General features: G+C 41.6%; 1 protein-coding gene across 1 annotated transcript in view; it reads right to left on the reverse strand.

The window, feature by feature from the left end:
- The window catches only part of LOC124605498 (proteoglycan 4-like), a 196,244-nt gene that overhangs the window by 164,592 nt on the left and 13,232 nt on the right, over nt 1-18,420 (reverse strand). The window contains exon 2 of the mRNA XM_047137266.1: nt 1,545-2,810. Coding sequence (XP_046993222.1) covers nt 1,545-2,810 — 1,266 coding nt within the window. The remainder of the gene's footprint in view (nt 1-1,544; nt 2,811-18,420) is intronic.

The following is an 18,420-nucleotide window of genomic DNA, read 5'->3' on the forward strand; positions in this document are numbered from 1 at the left end:
ATTCCATATTCTGCTAACAGTCACTGGATCACGACCAACGCGAGCAGCAATGTCGCGATGCGATAAACCGCAATCGCGATAGGCTTCAATCCGACCTTCATCAAAGTCGTAAACACACTTCTCCTCCTTACACGAGGCATCACAATGTTTCACCACGCAACTGCTGTTTGTGTATGAGAAATCGGATGGAATCTTTCCTCATGTCATCACGTTGTAGGTGTCGCCACCGGCGCCAAACTTGTGTGAATGCTCTGAAAAGCTAATCATTTGCATATCAAAGCATCTTCTTCCTGTCGGTTAAATTTCGCGTCTGTAGCACGTAATCTTCGTGGTGTAGCAATTTTAATGGCCAGTAATGTACTTTCAGGGAAGATTCCGCATCCGACAGCTGGACGTGAATACTTACGATGTTTTCTTGAGTTTGACGCAAAATTTAATGGCGCGTTGCTCATCTAACGCAGGCATCTCGAAATTCGCAAACTGTGCGACACAACGTTTTACTCAGTACTGAACAATAGCTCAGAGATATACAGCAATGGAACTTCCGGCAGACATTAAGCGTAGGGGTATGCAGGGATGCCAACTGCGTTTCACTCCAACACACCATTGGCGCGCAATTACGAACGTTCCGGAATTTTTTGAACAGACCTCGTATACTGCTAACAGCTCATGCGTCTCTTCTAATCGGTTACTAGCAACTCCCGCCGATAACAGCCACTAAATCAAGACAGGAAAATGGTTCAAATGGCTCTGAGCACTATGAGACTTAACAACTGAGGTCATCAGTCCCCTAGACTTAGAATTACTTAAGCCTAACTAATCTAAGGACATTACACACATGCATGCCCGATGCAGGATTCGAACCTGCGAGCGTAGCAGCAGCGCGGTTCCAGACGGAAGCGCCTAGAACCGCTCGGCTACAGCGGCATGCTCAAGGCAGGAGCGCAGTTGAATGTAAACAGGGAGAATGTCGCACAACACCACCACGTTAAAATTGCAGGGAAAGAAACGAAATTTACTGTGTCTGTTAACCGTAGCCAAGTCCGTCTCTTTCATCCAATGCCACATCCAACTGTCTGTCACCACGCTCTGCTATGAGGCCTCTTTTTACGGAACAAGTCGACGCTCACTGATCCACAACACTTGCCTTGAAAACAGGGAAGTTACAAAGCAGAATTCGACGCCCGTGCACGGATACCCACTTTCAAATGCTTTGTAGGCTTTCTGTATTAGAAAGCAAACCTCGTTGATCGTGAAGCATCCCTAACTCCTGGCTTCCGAAATGACTACTCCTTAAAACACGAACTTCTCCCCAGGGGGCGACGACTTGGCTCTTCAACTCCACGAGGGCTCTCACGCGACTCCTCGATTTCGCCAACTCCAAACCGCTCCACGAAGTTTGTAAGAGGTATGCGCTATATGCGCTGCCTGCAATAGGCAAGGCATAGGAGAGTCTCTGACCAGAGAGCAGTATGTAGTTAGTTGTTGCTTGTTGCTAGTCGGCAGTAGTCTTGGGTGGTCGGCAGTAGTCTTGGGTGGTCGGCAGTAGTCTTGGGTGGTCGGCAGTAGTCTTGGGTGGTCGGCAGTAGTCTTGGGTGGTCGGCAGTAGTCTTGGGTGGTCGGCAGTAGTCTTGGGTGGTCGGCAGTAGTCTTGGGTGGTCGGCAGTAGTCTTGGGTGGTCGGCAGTAGTCTTGGGTGGTCGGCAGTAGTCTTGGGTGGTCGGCAGTAGTCTTGGGTGGTCGGCAGTAGTCTTGGGTGGTCGGCAGTAGTCTTGGGTGGTCGGCAGTAGTCTTGGGTGGTCGGCAGTAGTCTTGGGTGGTCGGCAGTAGTCTTGGGTGGTCGGCAGTAGTCTTGGGTGGTCGGCAGTAGTCTTGGGTGGTCGGCAGTAGTCTTGGGTGGTCGGCAGTAGTCTTGGGTGGTCGGCAGTAGTCTTGGGTGGTCGGCAGTAGTCTTGGGTGGTCGGCAGTAGTCTTGGGTGGTCGGCAGTAGTCTTGGGTGGTCGGCAGTAGTCTTGGGTGGTCGGCAGTAGTCTTGGGTGGTCGGCAGTAGTCTTGGGTGGTCGGCAGTAGTCTTGGGTGGTCGGCAGTAGTCTTGGGTGGTCGGCAGTAGTCTTGGGTGGTCGGCAGTAGTCTTGGGTGGTCGGCAGTAGTCTTGGGTGGTCGGCAGTAGTCTTGGGTGGTCGGCAGTAGTCTTGGGTGGTCGGCAGTAGTCTTGGGTGGTCGGCAGTAGTCTTGGGTGGTCGGCAGTAGTCTTGGGTGGTCGGCAGTAGTCTTGGGTGGTCGGCAGTAGTCTTGGGTGGTCGGCAGTAGTCTTGGGTGGTCGGCAGTAGTCTTGGGTGGTCGGCAGTAGTCTTGGGTGGTCGGCAGTAGTCTTGGGTGGTCGGCAGTAGTCTTGGGTGGTCGGCAGTAGTCTTGGGTGGTCGGCAGTAGTCTTGGGTGGTCGGCAGTAGTCTTGGGTGGTCGGCAGTAGTCTTGGGTGGTCGGCAGTAGTCTTGGGTGGTCGGCAGTAGTCTTGGGTGGTCGGCAGTAGTCTTGGGTGGTCGGCAGTAGTCTTGGGTGGTCGGCAGTAGTCTTGGGTGGTCGGCAGTAGTCTTGGGTGGTCGGCAGTAGTCTTGGGTGGTCGGCAGTAGTCTTGGGTGGTCGGCAGTAGTCTTGGGTGGTCGGCAGTAGTCTTGGGTGGTCGGCAGTAGTCTTGGGTGGTCGGCAGTAGTCTTGGGTGGTCGGCAGTAGTCTTGGGTGGTCGGCAGTAGTCTTGGGTGGTCGGCAGTAGTCTTGGGTGGTCGGCAGTAGTCTTGGGTGGTCGGCAGTAGTCTTGGGTGGTCGGCAGTAGTCTTGGGTGGTCGGCAGTAGTCTTGGGTGGTCGGCAGTAGTCTTGGGTGGTCGGCAGTAGTCTTGGGTGGTCGGCACTCTGGAGGATGAGTATTATTGTAGAAGGTAATGAAGCAGCATTGCACTTATCTAGTAATGTATGTTAAGTGTCATCCAATTTCTTTTAAAAAACTGCCCCAATAATAATTTTTATAATATAAAGTATTTTTTTTTTAAAAACACTCATTTCAATTTAAAGAATACATCCAATGCATGATCATTCCTTTCAAGAATAACAAAAAATATAGGCCAGCATTGCACGAAGCTGTGCCGAAAATTTTTTAGGTAAGAGCAGATTTATTCAGTTTTTATTGAGGTAAATTTTTGCTTTTTTATTCAGAATACAGGGCCGAGGCGCAGCACTGCTGTCGTCATAAAATCTACCAGGTTACTGAATTTTTTTATTATTTTGTGGTTTCGGAATTTTTGTGTTTCGAACTTAACATTAAATCAGGAAAGAATTTTGTGGCTACATTAAATGTGAGTGCATTTCTGCACGGAGATTATAAATGGGAGCCAATTTTGTTCAGAGGTTACAATATTTAAAATTCATTTTAATTAATAATTTTGTGGGGAGGTTACACTTGGTTCATTTTTATAATTTTTTTGGGAGGTTACGCTTGGTGACATCCGGCCAGGATCGTGTTTCTTTGTGAATCTTCTGAGAAGTAGTCATATATCTGCTCTTATTTACTTAAATGTAGTTTGCATCTGGCGCAACGCATTTACTAATTTGTCACTCTCTTTCACAGATCATCGGCAATTTGTTGCTCTTTGTTGTAATTGTTTGTTGCACTTTTTGCGTTGTCTTTGTTTCATTTGTGCTTAATTCTGATTTGTGAAAAATGCCGCGAAAAACTGTTAACAGTACATCGTGATGTGCAATGAGTGAAATAGCTGACTCGAATAATTTGTCCGATAGTACTTGCGACACTGTGTCTTAATGATAGTCCATTTACAATCAGTGCGTACTGACCACTAGTAATGATTTTGATCCTAATGATGATGAACAAATAAATTCAATTGTCCCCTCTTAATTTAACGACAATTGATGACGCCGGACGTTCTGTTACAATGAACGGTGCCCAGTTCGACACGCCCGATTTGCAAAATTTGAATTGTGAACAGATGAATTTTTCTAACGAAAATGAGCAGCGTACTCAAAATACGACAGATTTATTTGATTCCGAGGTAGTGACTAACAGTGCACATCCGATTGGGAAACTTTTTCGAGAATCACAGAATGACCAAATGGTTACACAAAACGTGACATTTGCAGGTACGCAATCAAACAGCACGGAGAATAGAGTAGGTAATATTGGCTTGGATCAAATTATGGCAGTATTGCTACAACAGAATGAAAATTTCAAACAACTTCATGAAAGACAAGACAACAATTACAAACAACTTAGTGAACAGAATAAATAGCTTAGTGAACAGGTTACAGCCGTTGCCGCGCAATGTCATGATACTAAAGAACAATTACGTGAGAAAATTAAGACTTGTGCTAGGAAAAGTAGTGAAGAAATTAGATCTGTTGCTCAAGAATTAAGGAATACGCAAACAGCTACAACTGAATCACTTAGAAACGAAATTAGTGCAGTGGCTAAACAATGCTCTGAAAATGCAACACAGTTACGTGACGAGTTTAAATTAATGTCAGCAGAACTTTCGCGCTCACTGGATGCAAAAGTAGACGCGAAATTCGACCAACAGAACAGCCAAATTGACGAACGTTTTAATCACCACCTGCAAAACAGTGAAACGCGTTACTGTAAATTTATACAGAAACAGAATAAAGTAAAGCGACAAGTCACGGAAAAAATTACTGCACAGAGACAGGAAGATAAGCGTAAATTGTTTACGAAAGCAAAAACATACGTAGACAACAATATTGCTACAGTATCAGACGAAATTAATTCTATCTAACAGTTGAACACCGAATTGCGTGATGAAATTTCTGATCTTAAATCAAAAACAGATACACACACAGTAGACTTTCAGACAGTGACCGATAGACTTGAACAATTAGATCTAATACAGGATTCCGATGTCATCAAAGCAGACGTTAAAAAAATTGAACGAAACCACACGTAAAATACAAAAACAAATTAATGCTTGTGACACTAAAAACGATAATCAGGTAAAAATACTGACTGATAAATGAATTGACCAGTCGTATTGATGTTATCGAAAGTAATAATGACAGCAAATCAGACGATACTTCACCGATTTCGTTTAATCAAACACCTGAATTCCAAAATTTACAGCAGACGATCAGTGAGATAGATTCGCCAATAATACATTACGTAGAAAGTTGTCAACTTTACAGCAAGAAGTGAGCTGAAAAATGTTTCAGTGAGTAACACGTCACAGCATATGGCGCATTCCGAACATTAGTCACACACAGCCAGTATAATTTAGGTAATTTACAGAGAGTACGTGAGTTAGATTCCGAACAGTCACATACAAATAGATTCTCATACAATCCTGAACCTGTTCAGACATACAGAGGCTAATTTTGATTACAAGCAATTTTTATCCGTAAAAAAATCTAAGGTATTTAAAAATGATAGAGCACAGGTACACGCGTTGAACTGGATACAATTTATTTTTGTATTTTCACCGGCATTGCCTGTAACGCAGAAACTAAAATTTATTTGCAAAGCGTAATTAACCTCAGGGGATTCATTACCCTTTAATGAATATGTACCGTAGCGTGCACAGGGCCCCGAGCCGTAGTAGTGCTATTTCATCTTTAGTTTTCTGCACTGCTGCCTTCTCTTCTACTATCCTTTATATCTATCAGAATAGCTCTTCAACTATCGATGTATCTATAATTATGAAAGAGTAAAGAAAACCTGATACAACTTTTTATCGAAAGTGACTAATTTTTTTTATTAGACGCTCCAGAAATGACTACCAGTATAACTCTAATAACAGACAAATATTTAATCATCAGTATGTGTAAAATTATCATCAACAGCGAACGCATTTTGGTAACAATAGAGGTTTTTCACCACAATAGCAACAAATCCAACCGGTTAACATACCTAATCAACAATGTAATGTAAAAGGTCAACCAAGCTTTAATGTTTCGCAGCCTGCACGTATAGCATCAGCCCCAACAAATAGTAATGCACAGCAACAAGGGAATCAGTACGTACAGAAAACACTATTTCAATTCCTATCGCAATGCACCGTATAGAAATCACTATCATGACAGACGTAAAAGTAATGAGCACAATTTTCAGCGTACGTTTAACAGCAGTCGGTCTTATCAGCAGCAGAATCATCCACAACATATCATGAATGAACCAGACTGTAGATATCATCGCCAACGTAATACGTCAGGACGAAATAACAGAACAGCTAAAATAGTGGAAATGCCACAGCATCCTCCCGCAAATAATAGCACGTCAGAAAGAATTGTACCAGATACAGTACAGATTGCATCTTCCAGCAACGCAAGCAATACTTCAGATACACAGAATCTTGTTTTCGAAAATGTTATTTGAAACATGACTTGTTGAATGCACCTCTTTTATCACACCCAGATCTTACTAGAAATTTTTCCATTGCCACCGACAGTTCAAACGCCGTTTAGGCGTACACACTTTTCAGGAAATTGAAGAAGATGGCACTACAGTAATTAAAAACATAGCCTTTGCGAGGCGCATTCTGTCACCTTCTGAACGCAATTATGTTACAGAACTTGAAACAGTGTTGTATGGGCATTTACGAGATTTCGGCATTTTCTTTATGGAAGACATAGGACCGTTTACACAGATCATTAAGCTATACAGTTTTTACTTTCCGCTAAATTTTCACACGACCGATTAAGTAGATGGAAACTTTATGTGCAGGAATTTAATTTTACAATTGTTCACATTCCCGGTACTCAAAATATTGTAGCATACACACTATCCCATTCTCTCAGCAACAATCAGAAAGACATCACAACCAACTTCTGCAAAGCAAATTTCAGCGTCATGTATATTCAACAAGTTGCATTTGAGAATTTCATTTCGTCGTCATTACAAGACATAGCACAAAAGCAGAGTAAAGACAACGTGTGGAAAGAAATTAAACACCTTTGGCAAGATAGGAATAATGCTACCATTAGAAACCATTACACTGTACGCAATGACATTGTTTCGCCGCTCTCACCCTGACAGCAACAACTGGTTATTATGTATTCCTGACGAGCTAGTTAAAAAATTAATCTGGTATACTCATTTAAGTTACGCACATCACGGAGCCAGAAAATGTTTTCTTATACTGAGACAGAACTTATTTTACCAACATGGAGAAACGTATTCGACGAGTTTTAGCGTCATGTAAAAGCTGCCAGAAAGCTGTCAGATACGACTTCACATATTCCTCCATTATATCCCATTGTACCTGTTAAATTGAGACACATGGCCGCTGTAGACATTTTTGGTGTAATTCCCAGAACTAAGAGGTTTTTTGCTACATCTTTGTCGCTGTTGAACTCACTTCGAAATTTGTTACCTTCACTCTGTTATGCAAAGCTACTGCGAAAACTGTTTCGAAAGCATTTGTAAAACATTTTCTATTTCAAGTAGGGCATGTGTTGAAAGTAATTTCCGACAATGGACCACAGTTTCGATCTGTTACATGGAGACGCATGTTACGAGCTAGAAATATTTCTCCGATCTATATATCCAGGTACCATGCTTCTTCGAACCCTTGAGAACGATTAATGAAAGAAATTCGTAAACTGTGTAGAATATACTGCCATAAGACATATTGATTGGTACAAACACATACTCTCATTCCAGGATGTAATTAATTCCATACCAAATAAATCTACTATGCTATCTCCGTCTGTTATGCTGAAAAATGTTGAACCACCTAACAAAATTAAAGAATTAGTAACCTTTCCTACATCTCGTCGACTGCGACACCATGAAATAATTGACATTACGCTCAACATCATCAAACGTGCCGCAGAGCGCCGGAGAAGACAGCAAAAACAGGTTTGCACACGCCGTGACTTTCACATTGGACAAAAGATATTAGTACGCACACATTATTTATCTAATAAAGGAAAAAGAAGCTATATCGAATTCGCAGCATTCCTCACCCCAATGTAGTACACGTGGAAACTCTGAGAACCAGAAAAACCAAAGGGAATCACCATATCTCCAACATCCAACCATTTATTGAATGAACATACTGCATGATTTATCACACTGTAATACCACTTCCTGATTTTCTTATGACCACTTATGCAGTTACATTCACATGAACACTTACTGATGATTATCGTATTTTTTCTTGGCAAGTGCCCGGCAAGGTAAGGTTAACAGGTCGCTCTTCTAGTCGTTACACATCAGACCGTGCACATTTTCCATTTTTCATGTATGTATGATTGTTTTCCTGTTTTGTTTGTATGCACTAAGAAATATTTAAGATATAACAAACACCAGTTGATTCTGACATTTGCCTTATGATATCTCAACATCGTGACTATTTTAAATTTTTTTTGCTGTTACATTGTGATACTGTGTACATTTTTGCACCTGCACACTGTCTGTTTTTGACATACTACGTTTTCTGTCATGCTATGCTGTATGCTCAATTATATCACTAGAAACCAGCTTTTATTTAATGGGTATATGATTTAAATGCAAGACATTAATCATTGTTCATCATTTTCAGAAAGAAGTAACGTGTAAAAGAAATAAATTATGGGAATTTCACCTTCGGAATGAACGAAAGAAGATGCAGTACCTCGTCACGAAGAGTAAATGGATCAGGATTAACAAGCATTAACAAGAATATAGCATACACATCGTATGATAGCAGTCTTAACTAATTTTTTCTTTCAGAATACGAGGCGATTGATGCAGAATGTCAGACAGAACTAAACATCTTAGTTTTAGAGATGAAATACGCTAGAAATAAGGAACTCTATACTACGAATAGTTGTATAATGAATAATGAAGTGACTTTTTGCAGATGATAATGATTATGAATAGTGATGCAGAATATGCTAATCTGGGTAATGAAGTTTTTCTTTACAGGTGATAATAATAATGGATTATGATGATATGGATAATGAAGTTTTTCTTTGCAGATGAGGATAATGTTGAAGTTTGTGTTTATGCTATGTAGTTAAAGTATTTGTTGCAGTTCGTCTTGACCGTATGTCTTATGTCACATGGTATGATGATGACTGAAGGTTTTGGAAAGGACAGCTAGAGAACATATATACACATTTCATTACCTGTTAATTCGAAGTTTACTAATTTTCTGCATAATATGCGTTTCTTCTTTCAGCTTAATAATCCATTTTGTATTTTTTGCAGGAGAATATATTCATGAAATTAATGTGCTATAAGCAGTTGGTCATTAAACCTGTGTCATTCATGAATGTGATCACATATACTCTATTCGCTTCATAACCATGCTACAGCTGACTCATGACGAATGACGTTACACATCATTTGCAGCAATAAGTCAAATGCAAATATTATGCCCCAGCAATTAATTATCGATCCCAACGCAATGCATTGCTAGCACAAAAAAAATGTACTACCAGTCCCAAATAATACTACCAATTTAAGAGTTATGTGTAACACTGAACGTTGTTTTCTAATCACAGACTTTGAGTAATAGTTAGAGTGTTACATTTTTGATTATGTCTTGTCACTTATATGTGTGTATGTATATATATATATATATATATACCCTTCTCCTGCGGGTAAAGGTTTTCTTCTTCGTACTTATAATCGCATCTGGATTGAGGGACATGTTCCCGCATGCTGGCGCGAGTCTATTGTTGTCCCGATTCCTAAGCCGGGGAAGGACAAGCACTTGCCTTCCAGTTATCGTCCCATCTCGCTTAGCAGCTGTGTCTGTAAAGTGATGCAGCGAATGGTTAACTCTCGATTGGTTTGGCTGCTCGAGTCTCGACGCCTACTTACCAATGTACAATGTGGATTTCGTAGGCGCCGCTCTGCTGTTGACCATCTGGTTACCTTGTCGACCTTCATTATGAATAACTTCTTGCGGAAGCGCCCGACCGCGGCTGTGTTCTTTGATTTGGAGAAGGCTTACGACACCTGTTGGAGGGCGGGCATTCTCCGCACCATGCATACATGGGGCCTTCGCGGTCGCCTCCCTCTTTTTATTCGTTCTTTTTTACTGGATCGACAGTTCAGGGTGCGTGTGGGTTCTGTCCTGTCAGACACCTTTCGCCAGGAGAATTGGGTGCCACAGGGCTCAGTTTTGAGCGTCGCTCTCTTCGCCATCGCGATCAATCCAATAATGGATTGCCTCCCAGCTGATGCATCAGGCTCCCTTTTCGTGGACGATTTTACCATCTATTGCAGTGCGCAGTGTACACGTGTCCTGGAGCGCTGTCTTCAGCGTTCTCTTAACCGTCTTTACTCCTGGAGTGTCGCCAATGGCTTCCGTTTTTCTGCCGAGAAGACGGTCTGTATTAACTTCTGGCGCTACAAAGAGTTTCTCCCACCGTCCTTACGACTCGGTCCCGTTGCTCTCCCAATCGTGGAGACAACAAAATTTTTAGGTCTTACATTTGACAGGAAACTTAGCTGGTCTCCACATGTCATATTTGGCTGCCCGTTGTACCCGTTCTTTAAACGTCCTCCACGTTCTCAGTGGTATGTCGTGGGGAGCGGATCGAACCGTCCTGCTTCGTCTATATCGGTCGATCGTCCGCTCCAAGCTGGATTATGGGAGCTTCGTATACTCCTCTGCACGGCCATCCATCTTACGCCGCCTCAACTCCATACAACATCGAGGTTTACGACTTGCGATTGGAGCATTTTATACTAGTCCCGTAGAGAGTCTTCATGCTGACGCTGGCGAATTGCCACTCACCTACCGGCGCGATATATTGCTTTGTCGGTATGCGTGTCGGCTACTGTCAATGCCTGACCACCCGTCTTATCGTTCCTATTTTGACGACTCTCTCGACCGTCAATACGGGTTGTATGTCTCTGCCCTGCTACCCCCTGGAGTTCGCTTTCGTCGCCTCCTTCAACACCTTAATTTTTCACTCCCTGCAACCTTTCGAGTGGGCGAGAGCCACACGCCACCTTGGCTCCAGGCTCAGGTCCGCGTTCACCTTGACCTCAGCTCACTCCCAAAAGAGGTTACCCCCGGTTCGGTCCACCACTCCCGTTCTGTTGAACTTCGTTCAAAGTTCATCAATATGACCTTCATTTATACGGATGGCTCAAAGACCAATGATGGGGTCGGGTGTTCTTTTATTGTCGGGGCACAGTTTCAAATACCGGCTCCATGGCCATTGTTCGGTCTTCACAGCTGAGCTCTTTGCCCTCTACCAGGCTGTTCTTTACATCTGCCGCCACCGACATTCTGCTTATGTCATCTGCTCCGATTCCCTGAGTGCCATCCAGAGCCTCAGTGATCCGTATCCGGTTCACCCTTTCGTGCACCGGATCCAACGCTCTCTGCAGCAGCTGGTGGACGTCGGTTCTCTGGTTAGCTTTATGTGGGTCCCTGGCCATGTCGGTATCCCTGGGAACGAAGCTGCAGATGCCGCGGGCAAGGCTGCGGTCCTCCAGCCTCGGACAGCTTCTTGTTGTGTCCCTTCATCAGACTTTAGCAGGGTCATTTATCGGCGCATTTTATCGCTGTGGCATGCCGATTGGGCTGGACTTACAGACAACAAGCTTCGGACCTTGAAACCTCTTCCCGCGGCTTGGACGTCCTCCTCCCGCCCTTCTCGGCGGGAGGAGGTCGTTTTGGCCCGGTTACGCATTGGACACTGCCGGTTCAGCCACCGCCATCTGCCGACGGCTGCGCCGGCGCCGTTCTGCTCATGTCGGCAATTGCTGACGGTCCGCCACATTTTAATGTCCTGTCTGGATTTTAACACACTGCGTCTAGATCTTAACCTGCCATGTACTTTAGATGCCATTTTAGCGGATGACCCACGAGCAGCTGCTCGTGTTCTTCGTTTTATCAATTTGACAAACCTCTCTAAGGACATTTGATGATGCAGTTTTTTAATCCTATGCCTGTCAGTCTGTCTTTTATCGTGTTTTCCCTTTTAGTTGTTGTTTTAAACTTGTGCCTCGCGGTGCATTCTTAACGTAGTCAGGGCGCTAATGACCATTGAAGTTGTGCGCCCTAAAACCACAAAAAAAAACCATCGCTGCCAAATTTTTGCACCCCCCCCCCCCTCCCCCCAGTGGTGAGTTATGTAGTTAGTTGTTGCTTGTTGCTTGTCGCTAGTCGACAGTAGCCTTGAGTAGCCGACAGTAGCCTGCGTGAATCTGCAGTAGTCGGCAGTTGTCGGTGCTTGTCTGGAGTCTGCCCAGGTCGGGACTCTGGAGGATGAGTATTATTGTAGAAGGTAAAGAAGCAGCCTCGCGCATATCTAGTAATGTATGTTAACCGTCATCCAATTTCTTTTAAAAAATGCCGCAATAATAATTTTTATAATATAAAGTAATTTTTTTTAAAAAAAGAAACTCATTTCAATTTAAAGAATATATAACGTCTATGATCATTCCTTTCGAGAACCACAAAAAATATAGGCCAGCATTGCACAAAGCTGTGCCGAAAAAATTTTAGGTAAGAGCAGATACATTCGCAGTTTTTATTGAGGTAAGAATTTTTGTTTTTTTATTCAGAATACAGGGCCGAGGCGCAGCGCTGCTGTCGTTATAAAACCTACCAGGCTACTGAATTTTATTATTTTGTGGTTTCGGAATTTTTCTGTTTCGAACTTAACATTAAATGAGAAAAGAATTTTGTGGGTACATTAAATGTGAATGTATTTCTGCACGGAGATTATAAAAAATGGCTCTGAGCACTATGGGACTCAACTGCTGTTGTCATTAGTCCAATAGAACTTAAGTTCGTTAGGTTTAACTAGTTCTAAGGACATATCAAACATCCATACCCGAGGCAGGATTCGAACCTGCGACCGTAGCGGTCTTGCGGTTCCAGACTGCAACGCCTTTAACCGCACGGCCACTTCGGCCGGCCACGGAGATTATAAATGTGAGCCAATTTTGTTCAGAGGTTACAATATTTAAAATTCATTTTAATTAATAATTTTGTGGGGAGGTTACAAGTTTCTTCACGTATTGGCCTTTCAGTCAATCAAAATCAGGTGCAGTGTGTAGGCACTCTTACTTTCAGCTTCCTACTTCTACTTATAGCGCTTCTGTAAAGGGCTGCTTTCTGACAGCGCTTTACAAAAGTTTGGAAATTTTAGAAACCCCGAGCATCAAAGGGAAATTTCTAGCCCTTAAAATCAGGCTCCGTGACACACCTATTTAGGAGGATTACGGAAAGCCCAGGCCATGAATTTGAGGCTGAATAGAAAGCTCCTTCAATCTACAAGCGGAATCTAGCTGATAGGTCTACATTAGCGAAGAGGAACAGTGGTTAGCATTCGGGAGGACGACTGTTCAAACCCGCGTCCTGCCATCCTGATCTGGGTTTCTGTGGTTTCCCCTACATCGCTTCAGGCAACTGCCGGGATATTTCCTTTCAAATGGCACAGCCGACGTCCTCCCCAACTTTTCATAATCCGATGTGACAAATGACATAGTTGTTTCGTCCCGTTCTCCAAATCAATCAGGTCCAGCGCACACAGGCGACCAGCAAGTGATATATTACAAAGGGTTGCCAGGTTGACCTTATACTGCGAGCTGTTTATTACTAAGTGTTGTGAAATGCAGTAAGTGTCTTTTCCTGAACAACTTTGTTTTTTTTACTATCAAAAACAGTCTTGATCACAATTTATTTCTTACGGTGACCGATTTCGACCACTTTTGTAGTCATCTTCAGACCTACAAGTCGTATACAAAGCTTTAATTAGGGGGCTACATACATTAAAGAAAATACATAAACTTATAAAGCTATAAAACGATGAATTATCAATGAGTAAGAACCTCCTTCAGCTGGAGAATTACTACTGCAGAAACCAGTGCACATCTTACTATATATAATGGAGGCTCCGCCAACTTCGGACGAAATGATTTCATTAGTAAGGAATGGGTTGTAGGTCGAATAACAATGCAACAGTTTCTAAGTTAAAAGAATATTGTCAACGAAAAATAAACACACACTAAACTTAGCTTATTTAACAGCTGTTGTCAATTAAGAAGCGTTAAAAATATTTAAACATGTAGGATAAGTGAACTTCGTTGTGACAGTACATGGGTTGCCCTCTCAAGACCTGTTAGTGAACCATTTGGAACCACTGGTTGCCACGGTGAAGCTGGACGCCGTTCCAAAGATGAGGCAGCAGGCTTCTCTCCACTGAAGTTGTAAAGTCGATAGGCAAACTAGTGATTGCCATGGTGAGGATAAACGCCAGTGAAAAGATGTGGCAGCAGGCTTCTTTCTAACGAAGTTGTTGCGAAAGTGGAATGGCAAACACTGTCACGTCAGACGATGTACTATTGAGCAGCATGACTTTTATTTAATCGATTTTCAATGAGTAGGCTGCAATAATCTTAAGCTGACACGTATAGTACATGCTGCACAGATATGATTTACTGGTGTAACAAGAGACTTTCATTGACATAGATTACATAATACTCCTTACAGATCAATACTAAGAGAAAATAATTCGAGAGGGCACAGTAGTTGTCTATGTTTATGAAATATTGTCTATGAAGTTGGTATGTAGATCCCATAATAATTTTAAAAACGCACGACAGAAGAGTCAACATTCTAAAGCAGATCATCGAAAAGCTCAAGGAAATGTTTCTCTTTCAACTGAAGTTGTTCGTTTAAAACAGATAACGGATTACTTTTGTGAAGTGAATAGACTTCAATTTCTTCCGAAGTATTTAGCAGTAGTTCTTTTGGGACAGTACGTAATAGTTTCAAATTGTTAGAAATGCAACCCTCAGAATGATTGTATCCATCAAGATGTTGACCAAATATTGATTTGGTACGTGCATTAACAGTAGTACGTTCCTCAAAACGTGTTAGAAAGTTACTGGCAGTTTTGCCAATATACTGTTTCTCACAGTCATACCATAGTATTTTGTAAACGCCTTACTTCTGGTATATATGTGATTCCTGAGTTGTGTGTTCGTTTCATCTGTAGTGGGTTATTGGTTTCAAATGCTATTGTAACGCTTGTATTCTTAAATAATTTATTTATTTTATCTGAAATATGACTGAGAAACAGTATACTGGCCTTTAAGTGTTTGTTTCTAATCTGTCGATTATTTCTTCATGTTACGAAACGCTATTCGTAGTTAGCTGTATTGTTACAGCGAGAAACCACTTGTTAAAAGTTCTGTACGTTCAGAATTGCGTACAAGAAAAATCAGTAAACAAGTCCCATTTCAAGAACTCAATAATATCATTAGGACGAGTAATTCCTCCTCATGCAACACACATTTCCAATTTTGTTTTACCCAGACATGTTTCAGCACTTTCGTACTATTTTCAGTGGGTTATTTTTTATTTTCTTACTTACCTGATGCTATTGGACATTTATATTGATATCTAGTCTGCTACACAATCTACAAATTCTCATGGCTTTGGTGTAGTAGCGCTTTTTCATATGTTGTTGGCGAGGTGAATAAGCTGATTTCGTGACCTATGATCGCTTGACACTGCACTTTCTCCGATTTTCCAAAATGTTTTGAAGAACTGCAGCACCACAAAATATCGTCATTCACTCGATATCACTTAATGTCTTCTCTTTCACAATCTAAAGACTGTGAATTCAACTAATTACTTAGGCATTTGTGGTATCGGCTGTCATCCAGCGGCAGAACTTAAAAAATATGTGCGTGGCAAATCATGCTGCCGCATTTCCTGCAGCCCCCACCGCTGCATGAGGACACTGCCACGGACGCTTACGCAACAGCCAATGAGATGCAAGCATCCCCTCTCCGGTGCTCGGTTGCGGGTCTACTTGAGTTCAAACATCGACGCACAGAGCCCGTTTTGTGTGCTTGCCATTTCAGAACATTTAAAGACTTTCATAGCGGTTAGGGCTCTTCATCTAGAAAATAGTCATTGTACTGAAGACTGATTGGATTGCAAACCTTTGTATCTGTATACATTTCAACATTTAAAGCTTCTGTTAGTAGCTGACGCCGCAATTGCAGAGAACTAAGTTATGTATTACTTTACTGATATCAGTAGATCTGAATTACCTGTCCACGAACTGCTTCTGTTTCTCCGAACGTGCAAAGGAACTTACAGCAGGACTGGAGTTACGAATAACTTAAATCGGAACGCTTACATAGATAATGTTGTGGGGAAATCAAACAGAAGACTGTGTATATTGGCAGAACTAAAGAGACTGCTCACGTCACTCTTGTCCGCATTCTTCTGGAATATTGTTGTGCGATGTGGCATCCGTATTAGATCGAACTAACCGAGGTCGTAGAAAAAGTTCAAAGAAGTGCTGCTCGTTTTGTATTATAGCGATATAAGGGAGAGAACGCCATAGGCATGGCACGTAACATCGTTTGTTCCTGCAGAGTTTTCTCCTGAAATTTCAATGATCAACTTTATCCTCCGATTGCGTAAATAATTTGTTGGCGCCCACCTACATAGGGAAAAATGGACATCGTAATAAAATAAGAGAAGTCAGACCGCGCGCAAAAAGATTTGAGTGGTCGGTCTTCCCGCGCACTGTTCGAGAGTGGAACGGTAGTGCCATTTGAAGGTGGTTCGATGAACCTTCAGCCAGAAATAAATTTTGAATTGCGGAGTAATCATGTAGATGTAGTAGTTCTGTCTGGTTGTCTGTCTGTATTGGTGAGGTGTTGGTAGTAGTGACTATTGATAATTTTTATGTGAGTTACTTGTCATCGTTTATTTCGGTGTGCCTTCGAAAAGTCATTAATAAGAGGAAGATAGTTTGTACTTTCGTCTGGAACCCACTTGTAATTTTAATCACGGGCAGAAATAAATAGTCATTTTATTTTAAAGATTAGTCATCATGGGCTGAAGCAATATTCGTTTATTTATGTAATGTATGGGTACATTTTGGAGTACATTTTGTTGGATATTATTGTGTTCACTGTGAGATAAACATATTGCATTTCTGTCGGGAGTACACGGGTCTGATTTCTTGTATCATTATATACCTGGAATTATTATTCTTCAATAAAAATTGAGTATGTAGGCTTACTATTTGTATGCGCTCTGCTATTTTAATATTTTGGTTAGCAAAGAAAGTGTTAATTGTAAGCCCTTGCTAATACAATCCCTAGGTGTACTACACTCCACGTAAAAACGGCGCCACAGGTTTAAGTGATACAATGCATTAAATATCTCTCAAAACTCATCATTTTTACTCTGATTGCTTGCAACAAGGTGCTGGGAAATGTGACGTCGGTGGACGAACATGCTGGTGGAGCGTAATCATAGGTACGTCCAAGGTCAAAAATAATTAAAGGCAATATTAACCAGTCAATAAATTACATTTTTTTTGTCTTGGTGTGTCCGTTATTGTATCAACTATTACTGCGTTGGTTCCTTAGCGTGTTATTTTAAGTTAAATTTCCTTTGCACTGTTATAGAATAACAACAGTCATCGTAGACGTTAAAATATCGTTGTGGCACTTAATTTGAGAGATCAGTCATGTTTTAGCTATCAAGTTTCTCTTAACCTATAAGCTGTGTAACTGCGCTCGTCCTGTAACTAACACATTATTTTAGCTAATATGTTTTCTGTACAAATGAATTCAAACAATTTAGATGTGAAAATACTTAATTGTGCTATGTACTAAGGCTTATGCTATCTCAGTTTGCTCTGTCTAATGGAGCTCAACCTGTAAGTTCAGTCAGAAGCTCTGATATGGGAGTATATGTGCATTTTTTTTATCGTTTAGAACAATTAACTTAAAACAGTGTGCCACATGAGATTTGCATTGTTGTTGAAGAAATCCTAATATGTTTTGATAACTACTAATTTTATTTTGAGTGAAAGATCCAGTTTTGGTTTGCGATCAGAGATCTCTGGAATATTGTTCATTGTCCACACTATCTTTGACTGAATCATGTATACACATCATCTCTGGCGCAGTTCGAATTTATTGTTGCGTGTTACAAAAATATGTAGTTTAAGTGATGCAACGCATTAGAAAACTCGTCAAAATGAATGCTTTATAGCAAGGTTTGTTGTGCTGGACTGTCGGAAAACGTGACGTCGGGGGATAAACATGCTAGTGAATCATAGCGACAGGCTCAAGATGAAATGTAATACACAAAGATTTGTTAGGCACTCAAAACTTATATTTTCCTTGATGGGTTATATTTCTCCCTAAAATGGTGCATGTTCAGTTCGTTTTTGTACGACCAGCAATATATATTCGGTCGCATGTTGTTTCATCTTCATGTGTTTCGTGCTGTTGTGGAACAACGGTACCGGCAATTGAGATATGGATGTAACATTGTTTCAACTGAGAGTTCAGTCATATTTTAGATGTTAAGTGAACTTTAACCTGTAAGTTACACAATAATTGCACTCTTCCAGCCTGTTTAAAAATAATACAAGCTGCCTATTTGTTTGTGTCAACTGTCACTG

Source organism: Schistocerca americana, chromosome 1, assembly GCF_021461395.2.
Source record: "Schistocerca americana isolate TAMUIC-IGC-003095 chromosome 1, iqSchAmer2.1, whole genome shotgun sequence".
Taxonomy (NCBI): Eukaryota; Metazoa; Arthropoda; class Insecta; order Orthoptera; family Acrididae; genus Schistocerca; species Schistocerca americana.